General features: G+C 35.8%; 1 protein-coding gene across 1 annotated transcript in view; it reads left to right on the forward strand.

The window, feature by feature from the left end:
* Positions 1–473: 473 nt before the first annotated feature.
* Positions 474–16,908, forward strand: part of LOC150079819 (sorbitol dehydrogenase-like) — a 46,523-nt gene continuing 30,088 nt past the window's right edge. The window contains exons 1-3 of the mRNA XM_090383784.1: positions 474–649; positions 6,947–6,980; positions 12,063–12,227. Of these exons, the coding sequence (XP_090239910.1) occupies positions 596–649; positions 6,947–6,980; positions 12,063–12,227 (253 nt within the window). The 5' untranslated portion in view covers positions 474–595. The remainder of the gene's footprint in view (positions 650–6,946; positions 6,981–12,062; positions 12,228–16,908) is intronic.

Consider the following 16,908-nt stretch of genomic DNA (forward strand, 5'->3'; position numbering starts at 1 on the left):
CTCCTTAAAAAATTAAAAATATTTTTAACAATGAAAATGCACATGCTGTCGTTAACTGTGCGCTGTCGTGTGGCTGCCGTAACAGTGAAATTCCTCAGAGCCTACATGGCTGTCCCGTAGTATAAATTTATTATTCTTTTTTTATGATGATGTATTTTTTTTTTTTTTTTTTTTGAAAATTCTCTTTTATCACGATTCAGAAACAACTGAAAAGTGATCCACAAATTATAAGTAATCATCATATATCTTTAACATTAGAAGTAAACTGCAAAATGCGGTTCAAAACTGGCATAAAGAGACTTAGATGTAACCCAGTTGATGAAATCCACGTTGACAGTACAATTTAAGAGACTCTGGAAAGAGTAGTATGCCCATCACGTGGGCACATATATTCCTTTTCATTGGTCTACACAGTTTCTGCCTCCAGCAAAAAAAGCCAACAGCAATGAGTATACTTTGTAGTCGAACCACGATGAACACGTGCAGTTTGGGATAGCTTATAGTCTAAAGAATTTCAAGGCTATCGTAATTGCGTTTTCAAACAAGATCGGCAGTCATTTTCGCATACCTTCTTCAAACAATCATTTTTTTGGAAATGGAAAGAGATAACCTTTCTGTTGTTTTGTTGAGACAAGGAGAAATTAAGTTGGTGAGTGTCTTTATGAGAAAATTTAAAGTTAACTACTGTATTTCTTATTTTGAGATAATGTATCTCTATCACATGTTCCAATACGTGTATAACGTAATGAAAAATAGCAAATTAACTGGCATGATTTGATGTTTTCTTAATAGGTACAGGTTTTATTTTTTTATAAAATCATATTTTTTAAACAATTTTTTGCTGAAATGGTTCGATATGTTGCAAGTTTGATTTTTACGACAATTTGCTTCGTCGTTACAAAAAACAACCCCCCCCCCCCCGCGTTAATCTACTCGATGGATTCACTTATATAAATATGGTGGATTATATAAAACTGATCAGTATCCTGGACAATATCAGCAACTCCATAGAATAAGTTAGTCGTTCACCTTGAACGAAGTCTACCAAGTTATTACAACGATAACATGATAAAATATTTTCAGTCGTAACAAGACATTTTATGCCACTACAGTTGCTGTGGTTGCATGTTTACCACCCAAAGGAGTATAAAGTAATGTAATTAAAAACAAAAAAGGGCCCCTATTTTTTATTATTTTATTTTATTTATTTATTACTTTTTCTTGTGGCGAACAGGTTTGATTGCAAAAAAACGCCCACTAGTGACAACATTAGTACAAAAAAAAAAAAAATTTAGTTTAGAACATATTATTATATAATAATATTATGTTTAGAACATATTTATTAGTATATAGGAAAAATAAATGCATGCAATCACAAACACAAGGAAATCAAAACTGATGAGCCTAATTCGATAAGCAGTTCATATAAATTTATTATCACTGAAATTATTCATACACCATTGAAGGTGCCCAACTAGGGTAGGTTTGGGTTGGCCCAACCACACGCGCTGGCCCATAGTAGGCGCCGTTTGGAGTTATTAGAATAACTGAGTTTAATTATAGTAATTTTATATTATAATTGCAATTTAATGACATTTATGAAAACAGACTCATTTCTGATATTTGGCCATTTTTAGTTACGCCTGTAGTTTTATTCATACATCCAACCACTCGCTGCTTTTCAGTTTTGCACTTTTCATAAACTGTTGTAAATAAGTAAATCCATTTACAAAGAGATCGAAAGTTACAGTTTCAGTTAGTAGTAAACAGTAAATTCGTTTAAGGAAAGTTCTACGAAGTACTGTAATGCAGTAAAGGTACGTTGTTTACGGAAGTTTTAGAAAAGGCTAGTCAAAGCAAAGTGAAAACACGAGGTGTATCCATGACTAATACTGTACATGGCAGATGGAACCCATTTTCCTACTCCCCCACATTAATTATGTGTGATTTTGTTTAATTTGTATATATTTTCCTAACAATTCTGTTCCTAATTAAGTTAGGAAATATTAAATAAGTAAGCACTATATGAATATGTTGCATAATTTCCTTTAATATATATTTGTTTATTATTATATATGGTTTAATTTAATATATATGGTTTCATGGATTATATTTTATCCTTGGGATCATGTAGAAGTTCGCGCCCATCATACCATTATATAATCGACTATGCACAATTTTCGTGATAATAAATAATGATTGATTGCCTATTTATATCCATCAGTTGTACCTTCCCACCGGTTTTTATTAACTTCTGTCATGCTTTTTTGCGATCACTTGTTATATTGTGGTTTAAAATAATACAGTAGACTCGATTTTCCGGGATAGATTGAAAAAAAAAAAACAAATCCGGATAATCGATTTCCCGGTTAATCCAAAAATACAAAGGTACGTTCTAGGACTTCTTACGTAATTTATTACGTAAGAAGTCCTAGAATTACGTAATCTAGGAGTTTTACGTAATTCGGGAATGACTAATAACATATTGCTACTATATTATTATTGACCAATCTGAATTCCGCGCGATACATGTTTATGTTTTGGCCATTTTGATACATCCTTATTGTAATGATTCCTTAGATATTTAACAGATGCACCGTTTTCAAACTTTTGAATAATTTCAAGTTTTTGTTTAAGTGAAAATGCAACTCTTTTGCGTTTACCCATCATTTTCACGATTTTTAAACAAAAAAAAAAAAAAAAAATTTCCTACATCCCTGACATAAATAACGAAACAAAATTTGTCCTTTTGCACTGACAACGGAACATAACAAATATCATTCTTCTCTTTCCTGGTGATTCCCTTCTACTTATCTCTCTCTCTCAGGGTAACTAGGGATTTTTTTTTTTTTTTTTTTTTGGCTGGTGCAGCATAAGCCTCAGGCTTCCTTGCACCACATAGCTAATAATAATCAACGCGACGCACTAAAACAAACTAAAAACTAAACATTTGGCCTCTTTTTTTTTTTTTTTTTTTCTTTTTTTTTTGTGAGCGGCAGGTGTGAAGACAGCGGGGATTATTATTATTATTATTATTAGCTATATGGTGCAAGGAAGCCTGAGGCTTATGCAGCACCAGCCAAAAAAAAAAAAAAAAATTACCGAATTACCCCAAAAGAGAGAGAGAGAGAGAGAGTCAAAAGGGAATCACCAAGAAAAAGAAGAATGATGATATCCAGCTCAGGACCCTGGGTGTGCCAAGCCCATACTCACCAGATGTGAGCCCCCGGGGATTACAAGATAATAGTTACACTAATCTCCCAATGACGCTTTTCGCTTATTTACGACTTGCAAAATATCTGTTTATACCTGTTCTAGTTATTACTTGAATTTTTTTGATTTCTGGTTGATTTTTTTTAATTTGGAGTCTTGAAGTGTCCCGGTTAATCGGTAATCGAGAGTCTGCTGTAATTTAAAGCATGAGTAATTTCGAACAACGATTTCTATTGCAATCAGTAAAAAATAAATTTATTCGCTAGGGGGCGCACAAAGTGATTAATTCAGAAGAATAACAAAGGTTAATTTTTCTTCAGTCGTTATTAACGATCAAATCACTATGTGTACAGTATTGTTTTCTAATAAGCAATCAGGATGTCATTATGTTCTCCAAAGCTACCTTCAAAATTTCTGATATGTTTCCTTAAAACCTGAAACAGTTGAAGGGAAATCTCTGTAAACAGTGTTTCAGATGTCCCACAACCAAAAACTGGCTTTAAGTCGGGTGATCTTGTAGGTCAGAAATGTAGAAAATGGTGATTCATAATTCATTTTTCAGTGAACATTTCTCATAAGAGCTGCTTGACATTATTGTAAATATGGGGGATAGTGTCATTCTGTGTAAAAATTATGCTACCATGTAGGGTTACCATCCTTACTCTTTTAAGAGTATATGTACTCTTTTTCGGGTGGTAAAACAGCGTACTCCTACTTTTCACTTATCGAAGCTGAATGTACTCTTTTTGAAAATTTGAAGTTATAAAATAAAAAAATCAGACTATCTAATGCTTCTCTTCAATCACATATTACATAGCACGTTGTGTGGAATTTGCATACATACAGTTTTGCCTTTCGCCATTACTCGTTTGATTTGAATTGCGCGACAGCACCGCCACTGTAGCAACACCCCACCTAGACACATAACCTCTGTGTACAAAACTTGATGTGTTCAAGATTCGAATAAATCTAAAGTTAGAAAAGGTTTAATTATTGAATCAGACGCCTAAAATTGATTGATTGCTTACAATTTTACAATTATTGTATGGGGAACCAAATAACGTTAGCCGAAGTTCAAAGTAAGGCAAAATATACATTCAGTTAAAACTTTATATTTATATTATAGATTTTGTTAAAGCTCTAATTTTGCAATGTAACTATCTACATTGCAAAAGCATTTGCAATGTACATAGTTACCTACTTTATTAATTTGTGATATAATTTGATTTTTGTGATACTAATAAAAATTTAATATTTTCGTTAATAAAAATTATGCTTTACATTTTTATTTGAAATTACCACCCTCCTGCCTGTTACCTGATCACCTGATCTGTACTATACTCTTTTCTTATGATTCAGGGATGTTAACCCTACTACCATGTAAATTACATTCATTAATGTGTCATTAATTATGCATACTTCAAAATGCCCTTGATTGCTAATGGTTTCTAAGAAAAATGGATCAATAATAACACTGCCATGAATCCACACCATGCTGTAACCCATAATAGATTTCTCAACATGCACATAAAGATTTTCCTTAGGCAAAATTTGAAAATTTGTGCCTATTGCAGATCCATCAAGTGAAAGATCACTTTGTGTGTCTGATGTTGAATAACCATTTTGGATCCTATGTGACCTCAATCCTCCAGTGGAAAAAAACCATAATGACCTTGCTAGTCTTGTAGTTCCAAATGATTCAGATCTTTGATTTTTTAGGAAGCAGGTGGATGCCGAGCTTTAAGGCTTTAAAGTCGCAGAATATGTGTGGCAAGCAATATATAATCTCAGTGAATTTGATTTGGGCTTGTTATATCTCATCACTTCTTGTAATGCTGATGGATCACTACCTCTAGGCTTTTAATGAGTTAGGTAGCCTTGCAGTGTATTCAATATGGTTCTTCTCAAACAAGGAGGCTTTGAGACAGTTTTCTGTTTTTGATATGCTCTAAGGACTGCGATAACACTTGCTGTTCTTGTTAAAATTTAATTACAACTGTTTTAACCTTAGTCAACAGTTTAAAACAAAATTGATTGTGCTTGATTGATTAGAACTACAGCTTTGATCATTTTATCTTGATGAAGAAGAATAAACCCATTTTGAACAAACATTTGAATTATAAGATCCCAGAGTCATTCCTTTTTATAATGAACACAAAAGCTAATTTGTTTATTAGATTGAGTAAATTGCTTAGTACTTGGTGTTCAAATTTTGAACAAATTTTTTATTTAACTTTCCATTAGCTGTGCCCTCAATTTAACAAAGATGCTCAAGTGTTATTGTGGCATCCCTTTTTGTTTTTGTTATGAAAAATTAATTTTTAGCTTTTTTACTGAATTGAAAATAGTGATATATTAATTATGATTTGCTAAAACTCAGTTAAAAAAATTTTCAAATGAAAATAAAAGAAACCAGTAATAAAGTTTTTATTGTATTCTTTAGAATTTAAGGTCACTCAGCTACTGGATCTAAACCTGGACACTCATGTGGCTTCTGACAGATGCAATGTGAATGTCTGTGTTTTTGTCAACTTTTCATATTTAGCCGGTGAAATCAAAATGTTACAGCAACATTAGACCTATTACTGGCCTCTCATAAATTCCACGTGAGTTGCCTAGAAGAAAGGTAGACACTTTTGCTCATCTGGTGTCTGTTAAAACACCAGACAAAAATTTTAATGTCTTGTAATTCATTGTTTATTGAAATGAAAACAGAAAACACTGTATAACCAGTTAGAGAATATTGGTGGGCAGAGGTGTGGGGGGGATTTGATTTCGTTTACAAACATAAAAAAATAATAAAAATTTTAAAAGGTGACATCTGTCAGAAATCATGTTAGCAATGGAAGATTAAAAGCCACCCATTAATGTCAAGTGACTTCTGCCATACCAATAACTAAATTTAAAATGCACAATTTTTACTGTTCAATTTCTAGAGATGCATGTGGCTAAAATCTAAACAGCATATGGTATTTTTACTCTACAATTGCCATGTGAAACGTCCTATTCAGTCCACTGTATTTCCAACTACTGTAAAATTTTATTATCCTGCTGCAGGAAAAGTTGTAAAATAAAAATTCATGTGCAACAGATAAAAAATATCTTTATTTTTTTTTTTCACCACATTCTATTAGATTGCCAGCACGTGATGACTCCTTGTTCATGTTAACACTAATTGCCACTACTAGGCACTCACCAATTTCTAGATATGTCAGGATTTGTATGCTTCCTCCAGAAAATTGTATTAGAAGTAATTCTGTATAAGGGTGATGTATTTTTTTTTTTTTTTTTTTTTTTAAATATGTATATTAATTCTTTATATGAAGGTAAAGTGCAGCCATTATCACCCCACTGCAGGATGGAAGCCTCCTCAATAATTCATGCTGAGGGAAATGGAGCATAATCTGCCACGCTGGTCCAGTGCAGGTTGGCAGATCGGGCGTATTCAGCAGTCAGGGGCTTGAACCCCGGTCTACTCAAAGAGTGTGTGCTACTGCACTCCCGCTCCTGACCACTCGGCTACAGAGAATGCCCTTATTTCCATAGATGGCAATAACTAAATTTAAAAACTAGTTAACTGAAATTATTTACTTATTTTCACTTTTTTTTTTACTAATTTTCATGTATTTTAATTTTTTCATTAGAATTAAAACTTGATAAAAATTATATCAATAAACTTTACAGTTACAAAAAAACTTAATATTACCTAAGCTGATATTTCATTTTATTTTAGGAACAAAGACCTATACCAAAGCCTGCAAAGAATGGTAAGTTAATTTATGTTGCTCTTGAATTGCATATATATATGGCATGCAATTAATTGAATAATTAAAAATGTGTCATTTCATAAATTGTGTATTACTTAATTTCTTATAGTGTGTTAATATATAATTTTATCGATAAAGTGAGATGCATTTAATTTATAATTTTTATGCCGACCGGGCTAGCCGGTTGGGTAAAGTGCCTGCCTGGCAACCCAAAGGTTGCGGGTTCGATTCCCACCTCGGGCTTGGATCAAAGTACTGCAAAAACCTTGGGAGGTGCATTATGGCCACAGAAGCCTATGCGCCAACAACTACCAAAAAAAAAAAATAATAATAAAATAATTTTTATTAAAATTGTAATTTAATAATACACACATGCACGCATTTGGATTATACATATTTACATACGTATATTCCACTTTGAAGCTTTACTATCACTTTTCTGTCATCTTCTACGAAGTGCTAGTTGATATAGCAACTGTCTGTATAGACTGCATGTTGCCAATAATGGTTATCATCATGGTGAGTGGGAATATGTGACAGAAACATCATCTTTATTTACAAAATTAGCGAGATACCAGGTGTCTGATATAATATATGGTCAACATATATTATTGCATTTTGTTGAAATTTTATGAAAATACCTTCAAGTATGAACAGCTTTGCAGATAAGGATTGGTGATTGTATGATCAAAGTTGGAGTTATATCAGCAGGTAATAGCATGTTTAGCCAATTCACAGGCTGTTATGTGTTGGAATTGAATTGACAAAAAAAATTGAGCACAATGTTTACATAAGATCCAACATGAAAGGAATCTCGTGAGAAATGTGAGGATTCATTTGGAGGTTCAATGTGAGAATAGAAAAATGTATAAAAGGTTGAGGAAGATATAATACGGTCAAACACAAAGCTCTCTGAGCAGTGTAGATGGGTGGCAAGGAGGACCCATAGTGACTTTTTGATGATTTATTGAATGTTTTCTTCTAGAGATAGGGAGGATATAATAATACCACTGTATAAGGCAATTGCAAGACACTTGGAATATTATGTCTAGGTATGGAGATTGTACCTAAAGAAAGACATCAAGCTTCTTGAAAGAGTTCAAAGATAGGCAATGTGTGAGGCAAGATCAGCAAAAGGGGACCCATATGAAGAAAGACTTCGTATATTGGACTGCAGAGCTTGGAAACTAGACACCTTAGAGAAGATTTTATTAAGGTGTAGAAGTTGAGGTGAAAGTAAAATGAATGGGAGTGAAATTTCACTATAAATTCAAATATGGAAGGGTTTAGACTGGATTGCAGAAAGCTTTCTCTTAGCCAGCAAGTTGTTAATTATTGGAATAAGTTACCTCCATATTTGGTTGAGGTGAATAGCTTGGGGAAATTCAAAGCCCAGTTGGATACAGTGGCAGACAAAAAAACTGCATCACCTAAAAAAAAAGTAACATTTGTAGTGAAACATATAAGATATTGTTTGATTACAGTCATTTTGTTTGTCGCAAAGCAAAGGTATTGCATCAAATTACACTTCTATTGTATCAGACAGTAATTGCAAGGTATTGCATCAGCCATTTCTATAAATACAGCTTTGGAAGGGTATACACACTCATTAATATCCTGTTTTGCGGAGGTGTAAGCATGGCTCCATATGTTCAGTTGACACCAAGAAAAAAAAGTGTAGCTGTTGCTTTGTCTCAGGAAGGGTTTTCTATGTGTGCTATCACTGATAAAATAGGCTGCCACCAGTCAACAGTATTCTGGGTGCTGAAATTAAAGTGTGAAACTGGTGATGTGAAGAGAAGACCTGGATCAGGCCATAAGAGAGTGACTATGCCTTCCCAAGATCGATATTTTAAACTGCTATGCTTTTGTAATCGCCATGCTACTGCTCCTGATCTAAAACTGGACTTTGAGTTGGTCTCTGGTGTTGAAACAAGTGCATGAACTATCCAAAGACTGCTTTCGGAATGTGGTCTGCATGCCTATCAGCCCAAGAAGAATCCTTTGTTGACACAAATGAGGAAGAAGCAACTTGCTTTGGCTAAAACGCATGTTTCATGGACAAAAGAGCAATGGGACACCGTCATCTTTTCTGATGAATCGAAATTCAACTTGTATAGCTCGGATGGGAAGCGATATGTCAGAAGATGAAAATTGGAGAGACATACAATCCTGACTGCATAACACTGACTGTAAAGTCCTCCGCCGGTCAGATGGTCTGGGGATGCATAACAAGCAAAGAGGTGGGGTGAATTAAGTTTATTAACGGAACGGTGAATGCAGAAACCTATATTGCTATCTTGGAGTGCCTGAAATCCGTTATTAGGGATCACCACACAGATGTCCAAAAGTGCATTTTTCAACAAGACTCAGGACCTTGCTACACAGCAAAATTGGTAAGTTTTATGCTATTTCGATTTAATGATGAGTTTGTCTTCTTGTCTCACCAACAAGTTTGTCTCACATACTTGCACCAATGTTTTCCCTCATTTTTCTCCCTTAAGGTGCAGTCATAACTCAGAAATGCTGGCATTACAGTGTTGGACTGGCCTGGCAACAGTCTAGATTTGAATCCTATTGAAAGTTGCTGGTACATAATGTCATCTGAAATTGCTCAGAAGAAGCCAACAAGTAAGATTCAGCTGCAGGAGAGCATTGTAAGGGTGTGGCACCACGAAATTGGGCAACTGATGAGAGCCCTGTCGATCAATTCGGCCCTGGAAAGATTGTGCAAGGCTCAAGGGATAGAATTTTTTTCAGCCTGGTCTGTACTTGTTAACAGGAGAGACTGCTTCTACAGGGATGGGATACACTTAAATAGAAAGGGTGCAAGAATGTTTGCTGATGCTATCGAGGCAGTGTTAGGTGGGTCAGAAAACTGCTAGATTGTGGGGATACAAGGACAAATAGATTAACAGTAGCCACTGGCAGAGGTGAAAGTGATTCTTGCACTGCTTCTATTGGAATGAGCAGCAGCCCGGAAAATAAGATGCAGGATATTTCAGAGACTGCTGGGAATCATTGGGGTAAAAGTAAACACATGGGTTATGTTAGGTAGCTAAGAAAAGGAACAGGTGCATGTATACTTGCGTGTACACCAATGCTAGGAGTTGAGTAAATAAATTTGATGAATTTGAGGTATTGCTCAAAACATCAAAGGCAGATATTGTTGGGATTTCAGAGACGTGGTGTCAGACAGATATAAGGAATGCAGAACTGGAATTTGGGGAGTACAATGTCTACAGAAAGGATAGACAAGGAGGAGGGTTTATGCTATTAGTTAAGAAATACATAAATTCCAAGGAAGTGAAGCCAGTCGACATCGCTGGACAGTGCAGTGTCGAGTCAGTTTGGTGTGACATAAGCATTGGGAGATCAAAATTGAGAGTAGGAGTGTGCTATAGGCCTAATGACTCTGATGAGTATAATAAGAAACTGTACAGGGAAATAGTGGGCCAGTAAATCAGAGTCTAATAATGGGGGAATTTAATTTCCCAGATATTGACTGGAATTTGGGGACTGGTCACTCACACGCTAGCAAGGCTTTTGTAGATTTATTGGATGATTGTTTTCTACATCAGCATGTTCGGGAGGCAACTAGAGGGAGTAATACTCTTGATTTGATTATCAGTAGTGATTCTTTATGCATTAAGAATCTGCAGATAAATGAACCACTAGGTGGCAGTGATCACAGTGTGCCGAAGTTGGATTTACTCAAAGAGGTAACTACCATTAGGGGTAAAGGGAAGGGTTATTGCTTTCGTAAAGGCGACTACGATGGACTGAGACAGTATTTAAATTCTATACAGTGGAACCAACTGATGATGTTACCAACAGCAAATTCAAAATGGGAAGCATTCAAACAACTTATCTTGGAAGCTACTAGGCTTTACATACCAACTAAGAAATATTGTTCAAGGATTAGGCCTAAATGGATGTCAGATGAACTAATGAGACATATGGCAGAGAAGAAAAATGCATGGGATACATACAAATTAACACGTGACACAGAAGCCTATGATAGATACAAGTTGATCTGTAACCAAGTTACAAAGGAGGTTAGGCAGGCGAAGGCAGATTACGAGAAATCTTTGGCAAGGAATGCAAAGAAAAACAGCAAAGATTTCTTTACTTATGTAAACTCTAGAAGGAAGGGAATGAATCAGATTGGTCCACTTGATATCGATGGGTCAACTGTTGATGATCCTGCTCAGGTAGCTAACAAACTAAATGAATATTTTGCATTGACATTCACACATGAGGAGTTATTCTGCGAAGAGATTGCCAGAGGTGTATTCAACTCTGGCAGTAAGCTAGAGAATTTTATAATCTCTGCGAGTAAAGTGGAGGAGAAATTGTTGAAGATAAACACAAGAAAGGCACCTGGGGTGGATGGGATCTATCCAGTTATATTAAAGGAAGCAGCAAAGGAAGTAAGCAAACCCTTAGCCATAATTATGAGAGCTTCCTTGGACTCAGGGGAGAGGTACCCATGGACTGGAGATGTGCAAATGTGACCCCAATTCACAAAAGATCAAAGGCCAGTAGTACACTGGGATAGGTTAACTTGTATTTATTCATTATGCTATTAGTAAATACAGGATCTGTTCATGACTTTTAGCTATCCATCTGTAAATAGAGCTATGCTGCCTTTCTTCAAGGAAAGCACTAAACTAATATACTGCTATAAGAAACCACTAATATACTGCACCTACAGACAGACTGACCCTAAATATTATGCTACTAGATACCATCTTTTTGTATGAATTGCAAACACTTATGATATAATCAAAACACTTATACAAGTAGCTTAGTGCGTATGGTGCTGGCCGAAAGTACTTGTCCTTTTCTGATTTATTTATTTTCATTCATGTTGTACAAACATAAGAAACAAAAACCAAATTGGTTGCTATGGGCTTGTATGCATCATCGGAGAAATAGAAAGTCATTAAGAAACTTTTGCCATTACCAACATTTATTACCTGTCTTTAATTTTGGTACCTGCTATATAAGGGATAAATATAGAGTTGTTTTTTTAATTCTGTCTGAACCAGCTATACTTATAAAAAATTTCTCTTTTAGAGGTTTTGATAGCCATCCATACTGTGGGAATTTGTGGTTCTGATGTCCACTTTTGGATGAATGGACGAATTGGAGATTTTGTTGTAAAAGCACCTATGGTTTTGGGACATGAGACAAGCGGAACTGTAGCTGAAGTTGGAGAAAGTGTAAATAATTTAAAAGTCGGTTAGTACCTGCAACTTTCTAATTCTTATTTTTTAATTTAATATAATATTTTGAAGGAAATGCTATATAAACAAGACTTTATTATGATATATAATGCTTTTTTTTTTTTTCCCCCTTTCAGAGCTGGGTCCTTTCTATATTTAAATTATGTTATGACAGTGCAGATTAGTAAGTGTAATTAAGGACTGAATTGTAAACTTTCATTGCCATTTCTGATAAATGGCACTTTTTATAGTGAGTTGTTGGTATGCTGAGTTATCTGGCTTCCATCATGTTTTGGGCCTCTGTGGTTAAGTGAATTTTTTAGTTATGTCTCAGATGAGGGTGTCAAGTTTCTCTTGGGACTTTCTTTTTACCTTTTTTTTTTTTTTTCATCCTGCAATTAGACAACTTATTACAAACTTATTACTTATTACAAATGATATATGGTACCCCGAATTTCCTTCAGTAGATTATCTCCATTCCATATCAAAATTGCCGACCAGGCTAGCCAGGTGGGTAAAGTGCCTGCCTGGCAACCCAAAGGTTGCGGGTTCCGCCTCGGGCTTGGATCAGAATAAACTGCAAAAACCTTGGGAGGCGCTGTTGTTATTTGGTTTTTAGGAGCATTAGCAACTAAGGCCATATTGCTCCGGGGATATGCGGTGGTCATTCCCTGACCTTTCCACATCCTCCATATTTGGTGGCTCACGGGCTCGAACCCCGGTCTAATCAAGAAGCGTGTGCTATGCACTGCTGCTCCTGCCCACCTGGCTACGGAGGCGCCATAAGAGGTGCATTATGACCACAGAAGCAGATGCGCTAACAACTAACAAAAAAAAAAAAAAATATATATATATATATATATATATATATATATATATCAAAATTGACATTCATTTCCTTTTGCATTTACAGTCTGGTGATGACTTTAGCTTGACTATTGACTAATTGATCATATATATCTTGATCTATATCTTTGTTTCTGTGTTTATTCTGTGCAGATTTTGTCCACAATTAAAATTAAAAAAGAAAAATTTAGTATTTATGTATATATTCCTCTGGAGTGAGTAATTCAGTTACATTAATTTTCGAGTTAAGTTGCAATCAGTTGCATGTTGCTAAGTCAGTCAAATTATAGATGATATATTTACTCACATTATGCAAGAAGGAAAAAATAATATTTTTTGACAAACTAGGTATCTGCAAGATCTACGTTTAAATCTGACCTATCAGGTTAGTTTCTCTTTAAGAAACTGTTGTATTTATATTATTGAGGCAAATGACTACTACAGTGGATTCCAGTTATTTGGGACACATCGGGACTAGTGCATTTTGGCCCGATTAAGCGGCTGCCCCAATTATGCAAAGTTTTGCATAAATAGTTAAAAATACAGTATCAATCATAACGATTGATTCTCTGTACAATCACATTACGATGGACTCGCCATAGTAAAGTACTGTTCACTATGTGATATTCAGTAAACGCCGGTCATTGTGATCACATTTATGAATTGAATTTTAATCCTATTAAACAGCGATTCTAATAAGTGAAAACAGGAGGAATATTATCCACAGGCTATAAAAGTAAAGATATATTAAACACAGATTTACACTTTATCACATTACCAATTAAAAAATTAAATGATATGTGAAAATCGGAAGAATATTTTCCACAGGTTAGCAAAATAAAAATAAATTTATTCTTACGTGCATAGCTTAATTAATACTTACTGTAATATGTACATGCTAACTAGTTGATATTTCTGTTCACTGACATTTGATGGTGGGGGCGAAAATTTAAAACAGTAAGAAAGATAAGCAATCAGTAGCAAAGAACACGGCATGCACAAATTGCAACTGACACGATACGTGCAAGAGAGATAAGCAGTAACAAGTTAAGAAGCTTAAAAATAGGAATGAAGAGAAGGTTCTGAAAATTTGCTTTTTTATATGATTGAAGATTTCATGGAAGGGGAAACGCATTTCACCATAATAACGTAAAAACTCACAGAATTTCAGCTGTCAGTATTATCTTAAATTCAATAAGATCAAGTTTACTATCTGTTTATAATAGATTGCGCTAACAGAAAAGCCCAATAAACTGGAAACTGCTAAATGTTTTATGGTTGTGACCTTCAGAAATCCGACCAGACCATGTGGTAAGGTTGGAGACAACGAAGGGTAATCTTGAGTGTTGCAATCTCCTGCCCCGATTAAATGGCATGCTGTCCTAATTAAGTGAAGAAAACCCTGCCTGTTTTTTTTTTTTTTTTTTTTTTTTTTTTGGTTCTGTTCTTTAAGACTTGTCCCAAATAACTGGAATTCACTGTAGTTACCTAATAACATTGTGTGAATCATAATTTTTGTATATTAGCTATTGATACAAGTGTGACCGTGTATCAATGGCTTACAGAAAGTTTGATTCACAACTTTATGACTTAATGTCAAGAACTTATTCCTCAGTTCATTTCCAGTGAAAAATGTCATTTAAACACAAACCTGATTATCAGTGGTTATGGAATTATAATTATCTGAATCTTAAAAATAAGATTAAGCAAACAAGTGATGATAAATGTTGAAGATTATCACCCTTATCCCCAACACACACACACACACACACACACACACACACACACACACACACACACACACACACACACACACACACACACACACACACACACACACACACACACAGGTGCTCATTTGAATCAAGCATGTAGTTTGCATCAGTTCACAGGGATTGTTCTTTATACCTGCTTACACCATCCAAATTGTGACGCGCCAGTGCACATTATGTATCCCCACAGATAAAAATCTAAGGTGCTGTGATCTAGAAATATGGACAGGCAACATTGTACACCATCACAGCTGGTTCTTCTACCAGGGAAGCAATAATTGAGATATACACTGTGCTACTACTTTATTAGGTACACCCTACTGTGCACACAAATGGTTTGTCCCACAACATTGCAAGTCACATGACCACAGTTGTGGATATAAATGCAGCAGAACAACCTTTCTAGTATCAGTTAAGCGTACAAACCGTAGCAAGAATGAGGGAAAGGAGTGATCTAATGGACTTCGAACGTGGCATGGTAGTAGGTCCAAGACGTGCTGGACAAAGCATCTCTGAAACGGCAGTTTTTTCCTGAACTTTTCACGCACCACAGTTTCAAGGGTGTATCCAGAATGCTGCAACGAACAGAAAACATCCTATCAACGGCACTCCTGTGGAAGAAAATCGCTTGTTCATGAGAGAGATCAGAGGAGGATGGCTAGAATTGTGCAAGCAAACAGACGGGCCACAATGTCGCACATAACGTCAGAATACAACCTTGGTGCGCAGAACAAAATATTTCAGCGGAACAATAGTCGCACTTTGCCACAAATGGGCTAGATCAACCGACAGCCACATCACGTACCTTTGTTATCAATGAAGAACAAGAGAGCATGCCTCCTGTGGGCACAGCAACACCAGCACTGGACTATCGAGGATTGGAAAACAGTTGCTTTGTCTGACTAGTCGAAGTTCCTGGAGCATCATGTTGATGGAAGGCTCAGAATTTGTTGAAAACAACATGAATCCATGGACCTGTCATATCTGACGACTACTGTGCAAGGTGGCGGCAGCAGTGTTGTGGTGTGGGGAATGTTTTCTTGGCACATGTTGGGTCCATTGATACCCATAGATTCACATCTGAATGCCACATCGTACTTAAACATCGTTGCTGACCAAGTGCATCTGTTCATGTTCACAGTTTATCCTCAGTCAGATGGTTTCTTCCAGCATGATAATGCTCCAGTGCACAAAGCCTGAATCACTATGGAATGGTTCCAGGAACATGACAGTGACTTTTCTTTGTTGCAGTGGCCTGCTCAGTCTACGGATCTCAATCCTATTGAACATCTTTGGGATGAGCTGGAAAGGGCTGTTCGCTGCAGGCGCTGCACCTCCGTAGAATCTCAAGGAACTGCGTGACACAGTCATGTCTGCATGGTACTCCATTCCTGCACAACGTTTTCAGCATCTTGTTCAATCTATGCCTAGATGAATTCAGGCTGTTTTGAAGGCTAAAGGAAGCCCAATATTCTACTAGGTAGGTGTAAATAATAAAGTGGCAGCACAGTGTATATGCTTTCATTGATAACAGCACATGGTCACCATCAGCCATTTTCAATACATTGTAGGATAAAAGCCTCTCCATCAACTTTCCATTTCCTTCTGTTTTGTGCAATGGCCATCCATTTGCTACCCACAAACTCATGAATTTCATCTGTCCATCTCCGTCATTGTCTTCCAGGTTTTCTTTTAACTCCTCTTGGGTACTATTCAGTTATTTTCTTAGTCCATCTGTCATCTTGTCTTCATGCAATGTGTCCTGCCCAAGACCATTTTAGTTCTTTAGTTTTGATAAGAATGTCCTTTACTTGAGTTTGCTGCCTAATCCATGTGTTTCTCTTCTTATCTAACAGTCTGATTCCCAATATAATTCGTTCCATTCTGCGCTGTGTAGTTCTCAGCTTCTCTTCCATTCTTTTGGTGAGTGCCCAAGTTTCACTTCCATAAGTCATGGTGGGGAGTATGCATTGGTTCATTATTTTACGTTTCAGACAAATTGGGATATTGCTTCTCAGTATGTGACTATATTTTCTGAATGCTACCCATCCAGAATTTATTCTTCTCTTGACTTCCAGC

The sequence above is a fragment of the Mastigoproctus giganteus genome, chromosome 10 (genome assembly GCF_048544385.1).
Source record: "Mastigoproctus giganteus isolate SK-2022 chromosome 10, ASM4854438v1, whole genome shotgun sequence".
Classification (NCBI taxonomy): Eukaryota; Metazoa; Arthropoda; class Arachnida; order Uropygi; family Thelyphonidae; genus Mastigoproctus; species Mastigoproctus giganteus.